Consider the following 24,783-nt stretch of genomic DNA (forward strand, 5'->3'; position numbering starts at 1 on the left):
CGTGGCGGGCCAGTATCGGAGGCCGCTCCGGCTTCGGCTGCACCGCTCGTCCATCCCCCCCGTCTCCCCGGCTGTCCCGCTACGGAGAGGCTCGGCAGCTCCCGCCAAGCGCCTTCTGGCCCGGCTGAGGAGCAGGTTGGTGTGACCCTCCTCTCCGCGCGCTGCCCGGGCCCTGCCGGAGATGTCCGGGGCGAGGGAGAAGAAGCGGGCCAAGAAGATGAGGAACCAGCCGGCCAGCGTCACCCTTCCCGCCGAGCCGGGGCCCTTCCCTGGCGGCGGCAGCAGAGGTACGGCTGGGGGACCCCCTACCCAGGGCCGGGGTGAGCGAACGCGGAGCGGGGGATGTGTGCGTGTCCCCAGGGCTGGGTGGCCCCGTCGCCTCAGCCCGGGCGGCCGGCGCGGCGAACCCGGTGTGGGAACACCCCAGGGCTTCGTCCCCTGCTGTTGACTTCTTTAGCCCTGGTTCTGCCATGCAGCTCGTTAACACATGCTTGTCTTCCTGTGTCTTCTCTTCGTCATCCCTTCGATTACACCACAAATCCCGGTCTGCTCACTGCGGTTTCCAGCCTTAAAATGAATTTGGATGTTATGCCCTGTCCAGTGCCCTCCCTGCTCTTCCTGTCAGACCCAGGAGCTGCAGGACGAGCTGGTTTAGCCTGCTGGCGCTATGATAAATGCACTGGTTTTTCATCAGATCAATCTGCATCTTGGCGCTTGTGGCTCCTGTACCTATGGAAGAGTATTGGCAGGAGGCAGCAAGGCATTCCCTTCAAATGACAGCGTTGCAAGGTCGGTGTCAGAGCAATTATGTACACAAGTAACTGTGCAGCTGGAGACCAAAGGATTCTTGCAACCTGTATGCAGGATGCTTTTTTGGTCTGTGTTTCATCCTGCATCCTGTGTGCTTCAGTTGCACTTCAGTTCCACCCCTACCCCACTTGCATGTTTTTATTTTTTTTACCTGTATTGTTTTGAGGGGAAAAAAAAACCCACAACCAAAACCAAACAAAAAAACTCCAAACAAACAAACAAAACCAACAACAACAGCAAAAAACCAACCAACCAACTAAAAACAAAAAAACCAAGCATAGGTGAGAACAGGGCCTGCTACCGTGAGGCCTTCAGAAGTTGAACAATTGCATCTTTCTGGTTGAACAAAAAAATGCTGAGGTGTCACTGCATGTTTGAGTGACTGAAGAATTCCCGTGCAGACAGAATGACATAGCAAATTATGGTAAGCCCTGTCTGAAGATTTTGGAATATCATTAAAGGAGTACTGCCAGGTTAAACACTGTTTTCTAACTTTCTTTGTAGCAGGGAACTTCTAAGATTACATGGTTATGGTTTTCTTTCCTGTTGAATACAATGCATTTTCATCCATATGACATTCTTCTGTAGTATCAGTGAGTATCTCGGTTTTGTAGTGCTATTTTGTAGAAACACGAAAGAAAAAATCTAAATAGGACTTCTAAAACTATGGATCTACATAGTACCTGAAATAATTTAGTTTTTCATTAGGTGTTAAGTCAGTCACTGTCTTCTGAAACACTCCTGCATCTTCTGATTAAAATATTTAGTTCCTCCATTCTCAGGCTAACTTGATAGTGAAAGGGTATGTTTGTGATACAAGTTAATTGCTGTCCGGTTACCCTCCCACGACTGATTTGGGCTGTAAGTCTACACAGATCTGCTGACTGAGGCATCATCTGTCCCTTTCTCCCAGATATCTCCTCGCCTTCAACTCACTCTCTGGACAGTGCTGCTCTCAGCCATGTGGAGAGCTCACATCAAGGAATTATTCCGCATAAAAACTAACTTCTGTTTCCACCCCAAATTATTTTTTCATCTGGGTTACTGCAGTTCTGCATGATGTGTGGTTGCATCAGGGCTGCAACAGCATTGCTGCTGAACATAAAACTTCAGCTTCATGCTTATTTGAAGTGCAAAAAGGAGATTCACTGTCATTTTAAGTTCACTTAAATTGAGGCTACTAGAGATTAATTTGCTCCCGGCTCCCCATACCAGTGTTAGCATATTTGGGACAATATGATAGGCTTGTGTAAGAAGCTGATCAACCTGAAAACTGATTTTTTTAATCTGTTACACTATTTCTCCAGACGCACAGGTTAATTTTCGCTAGAGGAGCTCCCTGAGCTGTGTGGCCCCATGTTACCTCAAGCACGTGTCTTGATCCAGTGGGTGGATTGATGCAAATGGCTGGCTGGGCCCTTTCAGTCCAGTTGTCCAGCATGAGCTGCCTGAGAACCATATCTCAAGTTGTAGTAGAGATCCTAACCAAGACTTAACTGAATAGATTGAATATAAACTAATCTTTGTAATGGTCTTCAAGGCTCTCTTAAGCTTGAAGTACTGTTAGGTGAAAGGTATTTCTGTACCTTAGGAAGCTGACTGTAGACTTTAGTTATTTAATTTAAATATTGACTTAAATGCCTCTACCAGAGAAGTAACTTACTGCACCAACATACATTTATCATGCTTGCCTTATTTATCGCTGTAACAGAAATACATATAAGTGAGACAAAAGTACATTTGCTTATGGGAAAAAAAAATCAAGGGGCAAGAAGGAAAAATATTAACTTTGCTGATTTGGTACCAAAGCATGGACTAGGCAATAGTAAAATAACTACTGATGTTTCGTAGACCAATTTTAGTCAGGTCTTTCCTATTGGGTCTGATAGAGTATTGGAGGCAACGTCTGGATTGGGTACTATTTTTAGAATGTGCAAAAGTTACTTGATCTACTGCACGCTTGCTGTCGGACAGTGCAAAATTTTTATTTCTTCCTTTAAAAAAAACCCTTAATTCTTCTGATTTCTGATGGCTTTTTCAGGTACATATGATAAATATAATAGGAGGAATGTGCAATGGAATCTTATTAGGAAAGACTGTGTGTAGTTATGTGTTACTCAGACTCCTTTGCATTTCTGTTACCTCTATTCATCTCTAAACCCTCCAGGAGATGTTTGTTCTGAGCAGCAGTATCAGCAGCAGAAGTTTTCGAATCAGTCATCTGGGCCTTCTTACAGGAAAGAGCCATATTTTCAAAAAGGGCAAAACAGAGGAGAGAGAGGCAGAGGAAAAGGAGGATGGCAAGGAGGACGCCAGAATGTTTCTGAGGAAATGCCGAAATACATAACAGGTTCGTATATAATAAAAAGGTCATAATTTATATGTCCAGGGCAGCTTGCTAGGATTAAGTTTGCTGTCTGATACTATGTTCTGTTTTTCCTGATTTTCTCCAAAATACAGAAATAGTTGTGTACCTGCTGTTCAATGAGTCCTTTCAGACTTGTGAGTTGAAAAGTTGCACTTGCTTGTCATGAAGGATATGCATTTTAGTTTCTGTTTGCTGGTAAAATGAGAACTGACAGTCATCTGCTTTTAATGAACCCATTGAAACTGGTTTTGCCTATGATGGGAGTTAAAGACAGCTTTTCATCTAACAGAACTTTTGTTTAGGGGAGGAGTTTAGCTTTTAAAAATGTGGCAGTGCTCTGATAGTAGATACACTTCCATGAGCATAAAAAAGACCATCCTCTGGATTTTTTTATTTGGACGTTTTAAAACAGTCTGTAAGAAGATTACTACTTCCTTTTTTTCCCCCATACTGAAGTTTTTTCGTCTCTGAATACCATCTGAAAAGATTGCTACTCTAATAAAGAAGTACTTAATGCAAATAGGACTTGTTGGTTATACCATGGCTTCCAGATTCACTCGTGTATTTATTTAACCGTATCTGTAAGCTTCAGAATATCTAAAGAACCGAAATTTCTTCAGTAACAGGATACAGTATTTGTTTTTATCGCAAGAAGTCATTAGACTGATGTACTAGGAATTCTCTGCTGGAATTCAGTAATTTACGTACAGTGTTCCCTTTTTTTTTTTTCTGTTTGTCATGCTCTGATGCAGTTCTTTTTATTCCAGTGTCCACCTTTGCTCAAGCTCGTGCTGCTGAGATCAATGCCATGTTGAAAGCAGTTGCGCAAAAGTCTTCAAACTCCCTGGTTTTCCAGACTCTACCGAGGCACATGCGAAGGCGAGCTATGAGTCACAATATTAAACGCCTGCCCAGGCGGCTCCAAGAGATGGCCAAGAAAGAGGTATAAGTGCACTTTATAGTATTTGATAAACTATATAGCAGGCATAGCAAATGCACAGTGTTCAGCTCTACATTTATTAATGTTCAGACCTGAGTTATCTGCAAAGCTTCCCTGCATACACGAGTTCTCAAACTTTGACTGACATTTGGATTCAAAACACAGGAACACCTCACTTTTAGATGGTAGCTCAAGTACATCTCACTAACCACTTGTCTTTGTGATTGACATCTTCAAAAGATGTCTGCTGCAGGAAGGGTTCTTCAGGCAGTGCATTGGTCCCAGGTGAGGCAAGAATCCTCAGTATCACCTGTCTGCCTCTCACCCCACCACAGCTGTAGCTGTGACCCTGCTGGTCTCAAGCCAGCACAGCCTATTTGTGACCTGTGCGATGGTTCATGTGTTACAGCTCCACTGTGGGAGGTACGCTGCAGCTGTTGGCAGGCTGTGTGCAGCTTAAGACTTGCTAATTGGCTGTTCCTGGTTACTCATCAAACTCTCTCATTTTGTGGCAGTATCTCAATGTTTAGTCAGAATGCTCCTGTGGAGTTACTTGCTCCTTACCCACTGTGGCCTTCCTGTGTGTTTAAAAAGAAAAAAAATTGGTTCAGCAAAGTTTCATTGCGATATGATCTGTCTTATGTTTGGCATTGATCACTTTATTGTCTCAAGACGCATCTTAAAGTGATGAAGTGAGTTTGCTTTTTAAGTTTTCTATGTATTAAGGTTGTCTGAGTAATATATTTATTGCATTATTTTTTTCCTTTCTGTTGTCTTTTTTAAGTTGTTTGAGACCTTAGCCCCTGAATTCCTGAGGATAATTTTTCATGATTCAGAAATTGCTTTGGGTGCTTCCGTACATGTTCCTTAGGGCATTTTATTGGATCTTCATAACCTGTATCTCTACTGCTCTGGTTGGCATTCTTTTTGCTTTATTAGTCATTACAAGAGATGCAATTTGGCCTGTTTCCTGAGAATGAAGGAAGATAGCATGGGCTATTTTGCGTAGTTAGTGATATCCTCTATCCTTGTTAAAAAATCTAGATTTATTTCATGTTTATGTTTGGTTCTTTTGTGTTCTGCTTTTTTAGTCCCTTTCACGTCATAGCCTCTCTGAGTTCTCTGTCCATGCTCACCCTTATTCTTGCATCCTTGTTTCCATTCCTTATATAATTCTTGGATTTTTTTAGATTATTTAATTTATGCTGGTGCGGCTGAATTCTGCTATGTTTTCTTTCCTTAGGTCTTTTGGTGTAGTTTGTGTGTTTGCACAAGCTGTTTTGCTTTGTGTTTTTTTGCAGCTCGTCATATCTCCTAAGCTATTTCTTTTTGTAAAGGTTTTGCCTATTCCTTTTCAGTATCTGGACTCTGCTTCTTCAAAGTTAACTGTTCCAGTTCTGCTGCATTTTCTTCTTTTTCTTAGATCCTTTATCATGACCATTTTAATCCAAACATTCTCCTGGACCATCTCTTACCTCTTCATAAGCTTAAATACATATATTTTTCATTTACAATACCACATCCATTTTTCTCCAATTGTCTTTCTGATCCAATCAGTCACCATTGGTCCAGTGGCTTATATTGCCTACTCTGTGGTGGAATGATGTTTCTGGTGGGAACATTTTTCTTTTTTTTTGGTGTGTTTTTCTATTTTTATGTCATGGATTGCTTCAGTGTTTTCTGTGCTCTTGGCAGTGATCTTCCAGCATTCTTATTCCTTTGCTATTTTTATAACCAGTGGTCTGTTGTCAACTGTTCCTTGGTGAGCTTACAAAGGACATCCGAACTTTGTGTGTGTGTGTGTGTGTCTTATAGTGTCTATTTCTTTTTACTACTTCTCTTCACAAAAAGACAAGTCAAACATTGATTGAGAGAGTTAAGCCTTCCTCTCCAGCCATGCATTCACCCGTAATAATTCAGACCTTGATTGGATATTTATAAAGAATTTGGTCAAGACATCACCACAGTCCTTTCTTGTTCACTCCTACATATTGCAGAATCCTTAGGGTCTTACCTGGCAGTCTGAGAGTCTGTGCTGCTCAGATCTCCAGCTATTCCTAATGTCACGTTCATTTGTTCATGTGGATATACTGATGCTCGGATTTGCACAGGAAGTAGCAGATGTTACTGTGCACTGGTAAGCTTCTGTGTGTGTGGAGATTTTGGTTTGTCTATGGGTTCCAGTCAGACCTTGAAGCACTCGTGTAGATTTGGCTTGTGTATAAAGTTTCAAAGCATTAGTTAGCCTCAAGAAATATGTTGAACTAACATTGGAATAAAGTATAACTTAATGCTAATGCTACCTGTATCCTTATATATGTCAGTCTTTTTCTTCTACAGAAGTTTGTCCTTTTGAGATTTACTTCAGTATCCTCTCTTTGAAAAACAGGCAGAGAAAGCTGTACATCAGAAAAAAGAACAGTCGAAGACTAAATGCCGCAAAGCTAGAAGGCGCCACATAAATTTGGTAGCAGAGTTTAATCGCAGGCAAAGAAAGAATATTTGGCTGGAAACACATATTTGGCATGCAAAGAGATTTCATATGGTAAAAAAATGGGGATATTGTTTAGGAGATGGCCCTACGGAGAAAAGCTACAGGGCTTGTTACCGAGCCATGACAAAGCACTGCCTTCTTCAGGTATCACATTTACATCTGTTTTCTTTGTTATTTTGCCAAGGTGAAGTAATAAATTGTTCAGTTGTAGAGAATGTTTGTCTCTTTGAAGTACTGTTGTGTCAACTGTTAATAACTGCTAAGTATGAAATGAGTGATTTCATAGTTGTAATGAAAAGTGCTGAGTGTCAGAGAGAACAAGATGAACCTGGATAAAAGCCTTATGATAACTCTGACTGAAATACATCATCTTCAGTCTTCTCAAGAGCTAAGAGATGCAGTGAATCCATGCATCTTCATGAGCAGGATGCTATTAAAGACAGGCACTTTGTTCCACACCTTTTCTGGTCTGTTGGTTTGAGAGACAAGGTTGGCCCTCAAATGAGAAATGCCTGACAGCTCTCCTGTAACTAAACAATTTTAAGTTCAAAAAGAAAACTGATTTCTCTTTTACACAAATTCTAGTAAATGAAAAATTACTACTTCATTCTAAGTTGTGAAGCTTTGTCTGGTCCTTTGTTGCCAGGCTTGCGTTCAAGAGTTAGTCTCACTTTACCACTATGTTGTTGTTTTAGGACTTATCATATTATTGTTGCCTGGAGTTGACTGGTAAAGAGAATGAACTTCTGAAGCAACTTGGTCGAATATGTAGCAATGACACAGGTAAAATCTATATAGTTCAAAATAAAATTAAAATTCTGAATAGACTAAAGGATGATCCATCCTTTTACTTTTTTAATATCCTACCAATCTCAATAGTAGTAACAGACGTGATACTTAGTTATGATTTTGGTTCAAAAACATAATTAAAATGTCTCATATTAGAACTAGATGTTCTTATATTCAGTTGCTTATTAATGAACTAATTGTGGTGCATGTTTTTTGATACTGTCCCAGCAGCCAGGCTGAATTTCAATTTTTTGTTTTTTAGACAAGAGATTATTTTGTTTTTCAATAACTACCTTCTTCTTCAGGATTAACATTTGAAGAGGCTTGTTGTCTGTCTGGAAGATTTGAGGGTTCCCTGAATCTTTACCGAGCAGATCGCTATCCTGAGGATATGCTTGGTCCTGTTACATTTATTTGGAAGGCCAGGGATGGGTCTGAAAACAGACAGTTGTGGATTTGGATGCATCCAGCTCTCAAACAGGTATTTTTTTTCTTCATAGTTGAACTCTGATTTCTTTATGCATTGTACATTTTTAATGCTGGTGATACCTTCTGGAAGATGTAGAAGAGCTGGATATAATACATCACTTTAGGAATTAAAAGTTGGAAGACTGTTTCCACTCTAACAATATTTATGCTCTGCAGCTTGTTTTTATAAAGTTTGTGCAGAAGGTTCATGCCTCTGAGGGCTTTTTAGTGTTTGAGCTTGGTAAAAGTTTTCTAGTGTGACTTGCTTCAGGATACGTTTGCAATAGGATGTTGCTTGATTCACATCCTTCCACTGGCACCCCTGTGAGGCTACGTTTGGTTTCATCACGGATAATCATAATCTGACACTTAGCTGTGAACTTTTAAAAAATAAAAATAAGTAAAATTTTCTGTAGCAGAAATTTTTATTATGTTAATTTGAGGGAGAATAAATTGTTAGCAACACTCGGTATTACTTTCAGCTCTTTATTGCAAGCCCTGGACTTCAGCAGAAGGAAGTTTATTCCCTTAAATCCATATAGGAAAATAAAATAGTAGAGTGTAATTCTTAAAACTGTACTTAAGCTTTATAATGCCTTTCTTATGATCCTAATCCAAACTTCTCATTTTTCGGAAGGACGTACTGAGAGAGTTAAAGGCAATTTTTCAGTGTTCAGAACCTGAAGAAATCTATATTCCTGAGCCTGTTACAACATCAATGCAAGAGGGAAAACAAATAGATGTTGCTCTGAGCCTTGGAAAGAAAAGAAAGAAGGAGGATAAAGAAGGAGAAAAAGCTGTACCAGTGAAAAAAATAATTGGTGACGGCACTAGAGATCCATTCCAGTCCTACTCTTGGATCTCGCAGGCTACTGGCATTGTGATCAGGTCTGTTCATAGTAGAGTTAGAAACTGTGGCCTTTACCAGTTAATGTAGCTGAATTCTGGCTTAACAGTACTGGGGGAAAAATTACATGATGCACAATTGTACATTCACCTGAAATTTCCTCTGTTTCAGTGACAGAACTATGGAGATTCTCAGGTACCGGCTGATTGGCCCATTATCACACTCTGTCCTTACAGAGACCTTGAAAGCTGCTTCTCTCCAAACAGTAAGGAAATTGGCAGTTTGGATATTACTGTAATTTTGATAAGGTTTTTAGAATGTGCAAGCTTGTTTTTGCTAGAAAGAATCATGAACCGTCTAGCCTTACTTGTTATAAAGTCCAACCTATGTGTTTGTACTCTGTGAGCTTCTCTATGTTGAGCCTCTTGACCAACACTGATCTCAGGAAGAACTCTTATATGGATTTTAGGCGGGGGTAGGAAGAAAATAGAAGCAAAAGTGCTGTTGCGCTGGCTGTGTAGTTTCTCCTGCAGTGATGTATTGTGCTGAGAGGTCCAGAACAATTCATATTATCTTTGACAAACCATGGGTCATGTTTCTTCAGCAATGAGCTAGAGTACCTTGAGCTAAAGAGCAAGGCATACAAGGTATAGAAGACTTTTGTGCTTTCAATCAAATACACGATCTCTCTATGATTTAGTATTTTGTCCGCCTCTTGGCACATAGCATCACTGTGGTTTTAAAGAGCTTTTTTTTTTTTGTCTCTTGCAGCAAACATGATGAGGCCAAGAAATCTCTAGCTTTCTGTAAGAAATAATGACAGAATTAGGAAGCATTGTGGATTGCTTTGTTTCTTTTTGGAATACAGGTTAAACCGAACAGTTTATTGGGGATTAACGTAAGGTGGAGTATAGGAATAGACTACATAAAAAATTATTTTGATTTGAAACTTGAAGAGGAAGAAAGCAACTAGTGGTTAAGGCAAACTGAGAGTGAATTCTTACTGATAGAAAATACTGAATACTTGAGTTTATTAGATGTTTTGTTTCTCCAGGAGATGGCAGATTCAAACACAGAACTGAATAACTGGTGGGTAGAAAACTGCAAGAACTCTGAAAAAGTATCTCTTCATCAACGTCAAACTACTATCTTTGAGCTATTAGAAGGTATTTGAGCACATGGGTGCTATGGGAGGAAGGGGAAACTCAAACTCTGGTGGTCAACACTGGTACGCTAATAAGTTGACTTCAATTTGGAAATGCTTATTTTTTTTGCTTGATCAAGAGGTTGATGCTATTAAGCATGTGCTTAGGTAATTAATGTGGCATGTCAAAGGTTTGAGAAATGTTACATTAAGTTCTTTTGAGGGAATTTTAATCTTCTCTGCAGTCCAGACTATTAATAGATAAACTATCTTGTTCCTTATCTTCATGAACTTAGATTTGAGATTGCTAATGGGATATACAGTCTTTAACTGTATACACACCACAACTGTATACAGTCTTTAACATATACACACCAAATTAAGGCAATAAGTTGTACGATACTATCACAGATAAAATGGTAGTCTTCTACCCAAAGTAAAAGCATTATACCTTGCTTTATATATTTTTGTTTCTAATAAAGAGTTGTATATTTGGCCGAGTTGTAAATTATCATAAAGTTAACATCTCCTCACTTTCTAGCACTGAAGCAGGTAAGGAACTGGCTTTGGTAGATCTCACACTATATTCGGGCTGTCCAATGTGCGGCAGTTAAGCAGAGATGAGGTAAAACTTTAAAAAAACATTTTTTAATTTCCTTTCTCTAGAAGGCAAATATAAAACAAAGACTGTTTGTTCTTCAAGAGGTGTACTGAATGCAAACGATGAATTGAGTCTAAATTGTGAGAGTGACCTCACTTCTATGCTAAGCATAAATGTAATTGCAAACTAAGTCTTAGGCTGCTATGGTTGTCTTTTGTTAGTGGACATTTAACAAGCATTGGTGAGTTTTCAAAACATGTTAAATTGAGTATTCTGGGTTGTTTCTCTGGCTTAGAGTGGTGTCACATCCCTGCAGGCAAAAATGCACAAAACAGTAGTGCAGAAAAAGATCACAACTTATTTGGTAGTTTCATGGCAATGTTAATCTCTGTATTTTTAAAGGGTTAAGTTCACCATCAGAAATGCCACCAGGTACAATACTGGGCCTCACTGTTGGAGATCCTCGAGTCAATCTGCCAAAAAAGAAGACAAAAGCCATGCCAGACTTCGAAAAATACCAAGGTAAAATGTGTTGCTTATGTTCTTCTGGAACTACCAAAGGCAAGAGATTCAGTTTTTCTCTACCCTTTTGTTTTCATTTACTGTCATCTTCTACTGATTGTCTCTTGCTGTTTTCATCTAGCATTGGATTTTACGTTTCCTTCCCCTTTCCACAGCCCTTGGCAGAATAGAAACAGCTTGAAAGTTGCATAGGTTTTAGCACAGCAGTTGTGAGGGAGGGACATGCACCAAAGCTGGTCTTGTGCTCAGTGGAAGCCTCTGTCTGACCATGCAGATGATCCAGGTTCGAATCCTGGCAAGGCCAACCAGGTGCTAAAAGCTACTTAGAAATTTCTGTTTGGTGTTTAGTCTTCCTAATGCTGTTTATCTCTCCAAGAAAATGTCTGCTGTTTCTGGTTTATAGTCCTACAATGATGAAAGTTGCAATTCCACTGAAAAAAAAAAAAAATTACCATTGCAAGATTAACATTTCAGGTGGCCAAGAGCTGCTTATGTTGAAAAATCAAAAAAGCGTGCATGAATTCTAAAGCTTTCATTTCAGTGCTGACTTCCACAACATTTCAGTGCAAAATTCAAATTCAGTTGAATTTGAACGTGCTTGAAAAACATCCAAGAGCATATACAGTATACAGTGGGGTTTGTGTACAGTGCAGTGTAGGCATTTCCAATTAGGTTGACTGGACACGAACTGCCTCACCTAATATGAAAAACATAATAGCCAGCCAGTAAGCAGTAGCAAATAGGACAAGTTGAAGATTCCAGAGACTTGAAAATACTTTATTTCTTTGATGGTGCTAGAATCATCTAGCCTTACCTTTCACTTAAATCAGGTTGAAAGTCTATTTCAATTTCTGTCTTTTAGCTCTCTGCACAACTCTGTTATTTGGATTTTTTTACATCCTCCTATTCTACCCTCTGTATCTAGAACAGCCTTTTTCCTGTTAATTAGTTTTGTTCTATTAATGTTCTCATCACTAATATTCCTGTTGGAAATGCTGCAGCATACATGACCGCTACTTTCGTTCCTTCCTGCTGAGAAGGTGAGCTATACAGCACTTGTTTACAGTTGCTGGTTTGAGCTGATGAAGGAGTTAGCAACAAGAAGTAGTAATTTGCCCCCCTTCATTCTGCTTGTCATATCTGTGAAGATGCGTTCAAGAAGGCAAGATCAGCAGAAGGCATCTAGGCATTGGAAATGTCTCATAGTAGTTTCCCACTGCCAGAGCTGGTTGTCCCTCGGGAAGGAGGGCCATGGTGAAGAGGTAGTGATGTAGGGTGGGAAGTCAAGAGGAAGAAAATGCCTATGCCTTTTTTCCTTTGGCTGGCTAGAAATGGCCATCTTCAAAATCTTTCTACTTGGGGTTATCCTTCACATGTTAAAAATCTTCTAAACTACAAACATTCAGAAAAGCTGGAGTTGCTCTCTGGTTCCTTTCTGACTGTTGTTGTGTTTCATCATGAACTCAAAACTGCATCTGCCCTCTCCAACTGTTATTTGGGAGAGGGAGAAGGTCCTTGATCAGCTAGCAAAGAAATGATACCTTCCATGATACCTTGTAATTTAGGTTCTGCTAAAGGGTTTGATGTCACACAAGCATGTCACTGCTAAATAAGTCGAGTAGGCAGAAGGATGAAAGAAGACAAGCAATACAGCTGTCTTCTGGTAGAAAATGAAAAGGACATCATGGTAAGGGAGTAGAAAAGGAGAGAGCAGCCTTCCTACCAGAAGCAGTTAAGGAGAGAATAGGGGGAACTAACACTTCAGCAGGGAAAGTGGCTGCTATTTTCCACGTTTCCCACCTGAGTGACTTCCTCATACTCAGATGTGGTAATTTGGTGAGGTAATCTTTATCTAAGAAGTGTTAGTGGTCATTAATTTGTCTTAATGATGTGTCATGTTGCTTGAGCAACAAAAAGGAACCCTTGCTGTATTCCATACTTCTTTCCCCTTTTTGCATCCTGAACATTCAAATACGATTAGGATTAGGATTAGTGAGATTGAAATGGCACTGTGTATGTTAGTAGATTCTGTATGTGTTTTAGCCTCTCTTGTTCTTTAATGTTGTATAAAAGCTAACTGATTTTATTAGGAAATCTTTGCTAATTTAAAGATGCATTGTTTGTCAAATGAGTGAATAGTTTAGGTAAGTTACAGCCATCATCTTTTCTTGTAGATGGTCATACATGCAATCTGTGAAATGATACACATCTGTCCATATCCCGCCCCCTTTTTTTTTTTTCAAAATGCTGTTCTAAGATACAGCTGTGTAGTTTTACCCCTGTGAGTGACATGCTAACAAATCAGGTAATTTCACTCCTTCTCAGTTACTCTCACTCCCGAATGCATATGCACGTGTGCAAGCTGTGTATTATAGACGTGCTGATAGGATTTAATCAAAGAATTGTCCTCATTTCTTCAGGCTGGGGGATAGAAAGTTTGTGAATAAATCACTTTTCACTGCCTTCTCAGCAGGTTTATGCCTTCTGGAAGTCAAGACTCCCAGAAAGAAGTCAGTGCTTACATGACTGCAAATTAGTGCTGTTCTTTTCTCCATTTTAACGTACACTTCCAACATCTTGATATGCTTTTACTGACCTCTGTGGGAGAATGCAAATTCCACCACCTTAAAAACTGCTCAACGTGGAGTATGGTGGAGCTTTTAAGCAATTGGTGAAGGAGATGCATAGAAGGAGAATGCATCATGAAAGATAAGTGAGGTAGAGTTCCTTCTGCAGATGCAGAGCCTGGGTCCTTGCCTGTAAACGCACCTCTTGCAGAGGTTTAGGTGTCTGGCATCAGTTGTCCTGGTACCATGCACTCCTACATACATATGGCTGAAACCGCTCCCTAGCAGTGTTTATGTTTTTGCTTTTTCTGCTATTTCTTCGCAGGGGGAAGGAAAATTTTCAAATAGAAGAACTCTTAGGCCCGTCTTTTAAGACTTGTAAGATAATCAACTATGCAAATCAGAAAAACAGCTTGAAATGGAAGAAGATCTTTCCTTATATGTCTGTATTGTCTAAGCACCAAGCATTGACACCAGTAGAAGTATGTAATGTGCTGAGTGTCACTGAGATTTGTGTGCTTAGTAATACAACTCCCTATTTCCTACATTAGCTCTAACATCTTACTTCCACCGTCATCAGCAACTTATTCATCAGTAGGGCTAATTCCCCAGCAATCTTAAAATGTGGACTGAAGAAAACAGGAGAGACGTAAGAAATAAAGGTGACTGGTGTGAGGATTTGGGATTATGATTTGAATTACAGTATATTTAGTAGAGAGATTAAATTTTCCAAGTTCGATGCGGTTCAAGGAGAAAGAATGTCCCAAGTTAGAGAAGGGTATTTTATGGTAGTGAGTGGGATATTGGATGGACTGTGATGATGGAAAGAAACTGACTTAAAAGTGCTTTCTAAAGTGGAAAAAAAAATACTCATGCCATTATAGAATATAGGGATTGTGAAAAACACCAAGAATATGACAGGGATAGACTGCCTAAACTGTGGTAATAGAAAGAAGTGGTAAAAAAATTCAGAGAAAGTTACAGTGAATAATTTACAGTTGAAAGGACTAGAACATGTCTAAATAATTTAACGTAAAGCAGTTCTGTTGTTCACAAATGCTTTCTGTACAGAAGAAGGAGAAGTCATTTTCCTTATATTTGCTTGTAATTATGTGCCCTTCCCCCTTGGTTATCTGGGAGAGTCAGGAAGGAATTCCCCATCACCACTACATGCAGTTTTGTTGCTGTCTTTTTCTCCTTCCTTTGAGGCATTGATATTGGCTGTATCTCCAGTGATAAGGTGCTTTGCCTCTAGGAATTTTGAGCTCTTTTAGGTTTCTGCACAGATTCCTGTCCTTAATTTTTGGTCTAAGAAAGGATTCGTCTGGTTTAATTGGCAGGGAATTGGCAAGGATTTCCTTTTTAGTTGTATCCTTCTTAATTTGAAGGAATGCCACACTAATCTGATAATTGTGCTTGCAATCCCAAGCACAAATACAAGCTGTGTGGGGAATGGATTGAGAGCAGCCCTGAGGAGAAGGACTTGGGGGTGTTGGTTGATGGGAAACTTAACATGAGCCAGCAATGTGCGCTTGCAGCCCAGAAAGCCAAATATATCCTGGGCCGCATCAAAAGAAGTGTGACCAGGTTGAGGAAGGTGATTCTGTCCCTATACTCCTGTCTCATGAGACCCCACATAGAGCACTGTGTCCAGCTCTGGGGCCCCCAATATAAGAGGGACGTGGACCTGTATAAGTAAGTCCAGAGAAGGACCATAGAATCATTTTCGTTGGAAGAGACCTTCAAGATCATTGAGTCCAACCATTAACCTAACTCTGGCACTAAGCCATGTCCCTAAGAACCTCAACTATATGTCTTTTAAACATCTCCAGGGATGATGACTCAACCACTTCCCTGGGCAGCCTGTTCCAATGCTTGACAACCCTTTCTGTGAAGAAATATTTCCTAATATCCAATGTAAGCCTCCCTTGGTGCAACTTGAGGACATTTCCTCTCATCCTATCACTGTTTACTTGGGAGAAGAGACCGACACCCTCCATGCTACAACCTCCTTTCAGGTAGTTGTAGAGAGAGATCATTGATAAAGATATTAAACAGAACTGGCCACAATACTGAGCTCTGGGAAACACCACTCATGACCAGCCACTGACTGGATTTGACTCCATTCACCACAACTCTTTGGGCCTGACAGTGCAGCCAGTTCTTTACCCAATGAAGAGCATGGCCATCCAAGCCATGAGCTGCCAGTTTCTCCAGGAGAATGTTGTGGGAAACAGTGTCAAAGGCTTTACTGAAGTCTAAGTATACAACATCCACAGCCCTTCTCTCATCCACTAACTGGGTCACCTTGTCATAGAAGGAGATCAGGTTGGTCAAGCAGGACCTGCCTTTCATAAACCCATGCTGACTGGGCCTGATTACTTGGTCATCTTGTGTGTGCCACGTGACAACACTCAAGATGATCTGTTGCATGACCTTCCTTGGCACCAAGGTCAGACTGACAGGCCTGTAATTCCCTGGATCCTCCTTCCAACACTTCTTGTTGGGGCACGTCACATTTGCCAGCATTACATTTGCCAACTTCCAGTCAACTGGGACCTCCCTGGTTAGCCAGGACTGCAGATAAATGATGGAAAGTGGCTTTGTGAGCACCTCCACCAGGTCCCTCAATACCCTTGAGTGGTTCCCATCTGGCCCCATAGCCTTGTGTGTGTCTAAGTGGTGTGGCAGGTGGCTAAGCCATGAAGATGATCAGAGGGATGAAGTACCTCTCTTGTGAATACAGGCTGAGAGAGTTGGGCTTGCTCAGCTTGGAGAAGAGAAGGCTCTGGGGACACCTGGTAGCAGCCTTCCAGTGCCTAGAGAGGGCTTATAAGAAAGCTGGAGAAGGACTTTTTACGAGGGCATGTAGTGATAGGGCAAGGGGTAATGGCTTCAAAATGAAAGAAGGTAGATTTAGATTAGATATAAGGAAGAAATTCTTCACCATGAGGGTGGTGAGACACTGGAACAGGCTGCCTAGAGAAGCTGTGGATGCCCCATCCCTGGAAGTGTTCAGGTCAGGTTGGATGGGGCTTTGAAAAACCTGGTCTAGTGGAAGGTGTCCCTGCCCATGGTAGGGGGTTTGGGACTAGATGATATTTAAGGTCCCTTCCAACCCAAACCATTCCATGATTCTATTAATTTCTGTAATATTTCTTCCTCTCATGTAAATGTTACTCATCAGCAACTCATCAGCCTAATAAGTATCAGCTTTATAATGCCTTCAAACTGTCAGGAGTGCTACCATATTTAATATTTTTTTCAAAGGATTTTGCAACTCATAGTAATGCAGGCATCTTAAAGATTATAGGGTTAAAATAAATAATTATTGCAATTATGTTTGGCAGTACCTATTGTATTGTTGATACCACTGAATAATCCATATTTTTTGTGCTCAAAGTCTTTGTCAGCATTAACTGGAAAAATTGCCTGAATCTTCTTTTGAAAGACTAAGTGATTTTAAAAAACAATCCAGTGCGTTATGTTCCTTTAATATATAAGACCTTGTAGGTGACAAAATGAGCAGCAGTCTCTGTAAGCTCTAATCACAGTACTATTAATAGGTTTGTTGTATTGTTTATTGGTAAGAATTATTTCACTTAAAATACGGATCAGTATGCATGACATACGGTACACCGAAGGCTTTGAATCTATAAATCACTAAAGGTAGGTATACGTTTTCTCTGCCTTGGTTAGATTGCAGAGCCAAAGAACATGTATGTTATTGAGTGTCTCAGTGATCAGTTTTAAAGTAAGAAGTGTTGTTTGTCTTCACTAATGCACACAACTATTGGTCTCTGCAGACATAAGCAAGAATAGTCCCTTCCTTGAAGTACAGAGCCTGAAAAGATCCAGAGTGGGAAGCTAGTGCTAAATAAATAGTTGCATGCTAGTCATATCCATTAAAATATTTCCCGTATGTACATTTATTAAAGGTCACCATTGCTTCTCTTACAGGTTTACTTAGGGGACTTATTTCAGGCTTTGTAATGTTGCTCTTTCTGATTCTTACCGCATTTGTTGAGCTTTACACTCTGCCTGAAAGTTCAGATTCCAGAACGTTAAAGGCGGCATGTTAAAGGTGTAACTTACATTGCCAAAGGTGATGTCACTTGTAATAAGAAACGCCTGTAAGACAATGTCAGGTTAATGCTTCTAAAACTAACAATTTATTTTATATTTTGTATTTAGAAAGACACGTGATAGTAAGATATTCCAGAAGCAGTGATGCTTATTAAGCTTTTAATAGTTTGATTCCTTAGTTGTGTGCTCATTGTACTTAGGATAGTGAAGTGGTTTTGGTAATTCAATGCTTAAGTCACAAAAAATGTGTGAATTTTGTTTTAAGTTTCTCTTCTTTTGTAGATTATGATAAAGTTAGGCAGCTGTACCTGGAGGGTGTACCTGTAGACTGTGCTCACAGCTTTATCTGGGACCAGGACATCTGTAAGAACGTCACTGAAAATAAAATCTCAGAGCAGGTAACTAAGGAGGTGGATTGCTGTGGAGAAAATGGCTAATGGTCCTTAGAGTCCATAGACCGTGACTCTTGAAAGCGGTGTAAATCCAAGAGTGGTGGTTTCCTAATGTCTTAGTATCCAGCTGCTGAAATGTTTATTTTGTAGATTTTGTGTAATGTTCTTGCACAAACACTGTTCATGATTCAATAACAGGAAGCTGTTTTGGATTGTCTACAGGACTATATAGTTGTAGGCTTATTTATCAGAAGGTTTTGGAATTGGATTTTCCTGCACCATCTTGACTCCCGTGCAGCAGATAGAAGGGACGAAGTGGCACAGAGAAGCTCTGGCAATTCACTCCTCAGTCATAGCCAGGACAATTCTCATGACAAAAGAATCATGGAAGTTGGAAGGAAATAAATTTCTCTGGTTCTGAACTGTAGCACACTGTTTTGTGGGCATTCTGGGCAATACCTGTGATTTGTAGACAGCTTTAAATGTGCTGTTACAGGTTTGAAATCTCTTGTCATGACAATTCTGTTGGAGGAGCAACCCATAAAATGCATAGGTAAAAAGATGATTTAGTCACAAGAGATGATAAACTTTTGGCACCGTTGTAATTGAGAAGAGAAAAATATGTGTATGGCAGAAACATCCCTCTAAATATTCTGCTTCTGAAAATGAGTTTTCTGTTCTTTTAAACTGGCTGCCATAGTGTGAAAAAAGCAGAATTCTTACTACGCTAGTGCATGACAGTTATCAGCACAATCTTTTTGTATATGACAGTGTTCTTCATGCTGTCATGAAATGTAATGTTTACCTTGTAAAACAGCTGATGTAGAAGGGACATGTGAAGAGGCTGCCTAATGGTCTGGGTTTTTTATAAACGTGTTCTTAATGTGGTACAATGAAGTATAACAACTGGTGATTGACAAAGCCTTGCTGGCAGCATGCTGTGTGTCAAACTGTTTTGTGACTAAATGTTCACATCTCCCTGGATGTAGTTCAGATTCGCTCCATGGGTTGACAGTCTGTCTGAAAGCACCTTTTCGGTCCGGTCTTGTGCACAAATCTATAAAATACCAAGTTGCAAGGCTTGCTTTTCCTCCTTCATCTCTGCTGTACATTTTTGCTCTGAGTTTCAGTACCCGCCCTCCATCAAGGTCTGTGGAAGTAAGAAGGGGAGAAAAAGGGTGCTTAGTAATTTTTTTTCTAAAAACATTTTTCTTGCCTTGATGAAGGCCAGTTCAAATGTGTAGCATATTACTAGTGTATTTTTCCTAGTTATAAGCTCACCTCCTCTCTATATCTTGGAAGGATATATGGAAGAGGGAAAGCTGGTTACTGACTTATGGGAAATGTCTCTTCCTTTCCAGGATTTAAACCATATGAGAGCTCAGTTACTGGTACCTGGATCACACCTTGATTTGGGTCCTTGTGAATCTAAGATTCCCATACTGTTGGTGCAGCAGCCAGGGAAAACGGCTGGAGAAGATCGACCAGGATGGGGGAGTGGCTGGGATATCTATCTCCCAAAGGGCTGGGGCATGGCCTTCTGGATTCCTTTTGTAAGTGGCTTTCATTGCAAATGGCAAATAAAGCTGACAAAGTATATAATTTGGTTCAAAATAATCAATTTTAGAGAGTATACTTCACAGCGTGTAACAAATTCACAATTACAAGGTCAAAATCCCACTTTAAAAGAGGATGTATGAACTGGTCGATGACAGAGACTTGGTCTTAAAGTTTTAAAAGTAAACAACAGCTTTCCGCATCTTCTGTTGAGTACAACTGTGCCCACATAGCAGTCTAAAGCAGGAAATCAGAGTGGGGAGTAAGGAGAGAAAGCTGATGCCGTAGCTCTTTGGTTTTGTGTTTCTAAGGGCGTATATCTCTAAAGAGAAATCATTTCACATCTGCTGCTAATCCATTTCCAGCTTGGCTATCTCCTCCACTCTATTAATAAATTGGTTGCCTCCAATTTGGGAGAGAGCTTGAAACACAAAGTTTGAGTTAAACTTGGATACTCCTCTAGTGCTTTTTGGAGTATCCGGCTTCAGATTTTTAGATGGCAGTTTTAATGTCTTTCTGCAGCTAAATTTATGCTTTTGAATGTGCAGGGCAATTAATTGCAGTGATACCAATTGTACAGTTAAAATAAATTGGGCAGTAACTTTCTTGAAGTAATACAGCATTCCTGGCAATGTACAAGATCCGAACCTGTGAAATTCTTTTCGGTTTTCTTGATAGTTTTTCAGAGTTAAATTTAAAGAGCATGACTAACATTTTCATTGAAATGAGCATCTAGAACTGCGAAAACCATGCTTAAGTTTATTTTTTTTGAAAGCTAAAGTGGTAGACTTTCCGTCTTCTAAGGCAGTAGCTTCTGGAGCATTAACGTTTTGTTAGGAACCTGGAATCAGTACAAACATAGCTTTTTTGGGGTTTGTTTTTTATAACAGATATATCGAGGTGTACGAGTTGGTGGTTTGCAAGAGGCTTTAAAGCATTCTGAATATCAAAGAACACCTCACACTCCAAATGATTTCCCAGACTGCCAGGCGGGAATGCAGTTTGCCAAAGAACTGGAAACCAGTCTTCTTGAAAAATTCAAACGGTACTATTAACTTTAAAATCGATTACAAGAATGAAAAAAAATGAATACTGCTTAAAATATTCCCTTTGTTATCTGCTGTTGTGTTCATTTAGACTTGGACTTAATACATTAAGATCTTTCACTAGCGTTTTAAATCCTAGTAGTATAAAAAAAAAAGAATCCTAGATGTATTTAACAGAAAAGCTCTGTTAAACAGGGCATATAAATGAACTAAACCATTCTGTTCCCACAGATATGGTCAGTTATAAGGCTGTAAGAAGGCTGCATGACAATAAAATAAAGCAAGGTATTTCAAGCTGCCTTAGCAGAAAATGAAGGAGGAGGTAGGAGAAGGCAAAGGCAGAATATCAAAGTGTGTATTAAATGTTAAAGTGAATGAGCAGGTATATTTCAGTGTCCACTTTTTAAATACCAGGTATTCTGAAGTTTGCCTTTATTTTCACTACAATAAAGACAGAACTCTCAACCATGAGTCTGGGGTAGCTGGAAGTGTCCTCTGCACTGACTGGTGTTGGTTCCCCTTCCAGCTAGGAGGGAGAAGTAGGAGAAGCTTAGAGGAAAAGGTGGTGGTGTCAGTCACAGTAGACAGAAATATCCAGCATGGCTGAAAGGATTGTGGTGGTCAGAAATAGAACAGTGTTGTCTAGAAGTAAAACTTGAAAATCCTTGCTCAATTAAATTGCAAAGGGAATGTACAGTTAACTTTCTGTTCTAACTACTTGGTTTTGAAAATGGAAAACATTATTAGACCAGCAGAACAAAGTAGACAGCCTTTTCAAGTGCTAGGGACTGAACAAGGGCCCAGGAAACAAATATTCTTACCTACTTGATTTATCATTCAGACGTCCACCTGCAAAAAGAGCGAATTATGTCAAGCTGGGCACTCTGTCCCCTTTTGTCTGTCCTTGGGGGCAACTGACGAAGAACTGGGAAGGAAGAATGAAAGCTTCAGGAGAGTTTGTTCATCCTTCTTCCCCACACCCTGAGCACTGTGCAACTGAAGGGCACAGCTTTTGTGACTCTAAAGCAGAAGTGGTCAAAGAAGGTTCCTCTGAGACTGGAGAAGTAGAAGAGACCATGGAAATAACAAGCTCTGAAGGTGTCCTGAAGACAGAGGATGTTACAGGCACCCAAGACTTTGGTGAGAGAGGTGAAACTATGACAACAAGTGACTTTATTGTTCTCAGGTATGTCAAAATGTTACACACATGTGAGGCGTTATTTTTCTATTGGGAATTACTGAATTGGGGAAAGAGCGAGCTCTGCCTCGATTATTAAGATGAGAGAATTACTTGATCCAAATACAATGAGGAGATTAAATATTTTTGTTGTGGATCAGAATTTACTGTTGAGTGGAAGTCCTTCTCCTGCTTTTCCCCAGCAAACTTGGTGACTAGACAAAGTAAATGTCTTAAATTGTGTTAAATTTAACACTCAAGTTTAGTACATTCTTGGAATTGGCATATTCTGTCTGCTTCTGGGTCGGTGAAACTTTTAGAGGCTCATAGTTGTGATTTTAAGACTGTTGCTGTGTAAATCAGTTTGCGTTTTCTTTTCTAATATATCATCACAGGTAGTTCTCACGGTACTTAATAAGGTCTCTAAAGAAAACAGAGACTCCCCGGCATTCCAGTGCAACGCATGAGGGCAGCAACAGTGTTCGGAAAGTGCCTGAATGCAGGTCTTTCATTTTTGTGTAGTTATTAGCGGAAGAAAACATTGGCAGTTCTGGACTGCATTAATGTCACTGAAAGTTTTAGAGCATTTGTGATTTAACAGGTTTTGGGGTTTTAACGAGTAATGTCTCCTTCTGAAGAAATAGCCTAGCACATGAATTCTGCTGACCCATGTTCTTTTTGTGCTCAGAGTGACACAAATACCAGCTTGGAAGGTTACAGAAACCCCCAGGTCTTTTTTAAATCATGCTCTTGCAAATATGTAGGGTGCTGGATTTCCATTGTAGTACTTGTTAATAACTATCCTTGATGTTTATTTTTTAAAAAAATTAATAGGAGTGAGAAACTACGAATGCAGTTATCAGCCTGGTGCTATCCCACCGCTGGAAAAGATCGGCGAATCCGCCTGATTTCTCGACTGGGACAGAAGGAAATGACTGAAGATGTCTTCTTGCCAATCTTGATGAGTTATCCAAGGGCTCTTGTATGGGTCAACTTATCTCTCTTGAGAAAGGGGAACCCTGAATCACATGCCATGATTTGCATCCCAACAGAAGACGACTTGCTGCATTTAAGCAAAGACAAACTCTTCTGTGGTCCTCAAGAACCCAAACATCGTGATATATTCAAGGACAAAGTACAGAAACTAAAAGAGGAGAAGAAGAAGAAAAAGAAAAAGGATAACGTGAAGGCTCTAGAAAGTGACTCTCCAAGCATTCCAGATAAAGAAACAACTGAGGAGCATGAAGACCTCATTCTTGGTCTTTGGTCAGACCCTCTCCCAGATGTCACATCCCACTGCTCCAGAACTCTCTTGGGATATGTCACTCGAGGGGATTTTTCATTGGCTGTGGGCTATGGAGAAGCACAGGGTTTTGTTAGCTTGACAGGGTTAGTTTATATGTTATACAACCAGCCAGCAGATAAAAAAGGGCTCGTTTTGTTAAGAACTCCAGCATCTTTCCAGTACAGATTTGCAAGACTTAATATTGAGGTTTAAGTATTGCAATGCAGTAGAATGCCAAATATACCAAAGAATGTCTGTTATGTCTTCTGTGGCCTTTCTGGTATGTCTCAAATTTGAGGTGGTTTTGAGTGCAAACCATGTCGTGAGGACTATGCAAACAATTAATAAGCTTTGTAGCATTATTCATGAAAATAACTAATGCATAAACAGACCTAGTATTACTTTTGATGTGTGCATTGCTAAGGATTTCTAACAGTAACTCATCCATTATCCTCATCATATTTATCTTTAAAGAAGCATAGTGTTTGTTTTTCACCTCAGAGCAGTAGATAGTGTACCAATACACAGAAAATCATTATTTACCTTTTACAATCCATCTGATCAAAAGATTTATAACTTTCCGGTGCACTTTCACATGTAACTGCATGCAATCTGGACCGATGTATATAGCAAGTGGCTTTTCCCAGTTCCTCATGTCTGAATACATGTGGCTGCAGTGAAACAGAGCTCAACAGACAAACCCAGCACAGAGAGCAGAAAGGTACTTACTTTGGTGTAAAAGCTCTGTGCTTAAATGAAATGCAAATAAAATATAACCTGGCTATATAATCTTGAGTTGTAGCAACTGGAGCTTGTAAACTGGAAATCACGTCGGTCTCTTTCTCCAGTTTGAGAGAGAAAACTCTGCTTTTGAAAGGGAATAGGCCTTTCAGATGCAAATTGCTGTTGGTGGATCAGCATAGGTTTTCTGTTAATAATATGGGGTATTTTGGTTCCTTAAAGCATAAGATTATTTTTGTATGCAATATTCTAGGATTGAAAGTTTCTTCATGATACACTATGGTTTAATAATGTTCAAACAGTTGTAAAACTTGTATGCGGGAGGGATGAGGGGAGAAACATGTTTGATTTGGCTGGGGCAGGGTGGCTTGGTTGGTTTTGGTGTTTCGTTGTTTTGGGTTTTTTCTTAATGATAGCCTTCAGCTTCTAGCCATTCTTGAGTTAAGCAGCTTGAAATCAAAGTTTACAATAATACACTGTAGTTTAGTAGCAGCATGATAAAAATAGATACCAGTTGGTAAAATTAGCCTGAAATGATCATGTACAAATAAAAATCTTAATCTCTTCTTGATTCAGGAGTCTGCTGACCAATCTTGATTTTTTAAGAAATTAAATAAGGATCAGTTAATGACTTAATTTTTCTAAGTATTAGTCTGCAAATTATTTCCTGCATTCACAGTTTTGTTTGAAAAAGTCTTGGGTAAATAAATTAATGTTGATTGGAGGTGTTTGCTGGAGGAAGGATACCTTTGCAATTATTAACATTTAGGGCCATTGTTGGATTAAATATGGCACACACATGGGGAAGGGAGGGAGAACATCTCTGATTGCAAGGAAAGTATGGGAAGTGGAGCTGGATTTTTTTATTTAAGTCTTCAGAAGACCAACTTAAGAATTGTGCACTTGTTGGAGTTATGACATCGTGTAGGATGGAAAGACACAGCCTCCA

General features: G+C 39.8%; 1 protein-coding gene across 1 annotated transcript; it reads left to right on the forward strand.

The window, feature by feature from the left end:
• Nucleotides 1–91: 91 nt before the first annotated feature.
• POP1 (POP1 homolog, ribonuclease P/MRP subunit) lies at nucleotides 92–23,731 on the forward strand. Its single transcript, XM_065629276.1, has 15 exons — nucleotides 92–287; nucleotides 2,978–3,160; nucleotides 3,946–4,121; nucleotides 6,508–6,756; nucleotides 7,308–7,395; nucleotides 7,707–7,882; nucleotides 8,507–8,757; nucleotides 8,888–8,981; nucleotides 9,771–9,882; nucleotides 10,864–10,983; nucleotides 17,919–18,034; nucleotides 19,390–19,581; nucleotides 20,476–20,630; nucleotides 21,473–21,817; nucleotides 22,643–23,731. The coding sequence occupies exons 1-15, from the start codon at nucleotides 182–184 to the stop codon at nucleotides 23,304–23,306; spliced, it is 3,027 nt and encodes a 1,008-aa protein (XP_065485348.1). The 5' UTR covers nucleotides 92–181; the 3' UTR covers nucleotides 23,307–23,731.
• The last annotated feature ends 1,052 nt before the right edge of the window (nucleotides 23,732–24,783 follow it).

The sequence above is a fragment of the Caloenas nicobarica genome, chromosome 2 (genome assembly GCF_036013445.1).
Source record: "Caloenas nicobarica isolate bCalNic1 chromosome 2, bCalNic1.hap1, whole genome shotgun sequence".
In the NCBI taxonomy this organism is placed as follows: Eukaryota; Metazoa; Chordata; class Aves; order Columbiformes; family Columbidae; genus Caloenas; species Caloenas nicobarica.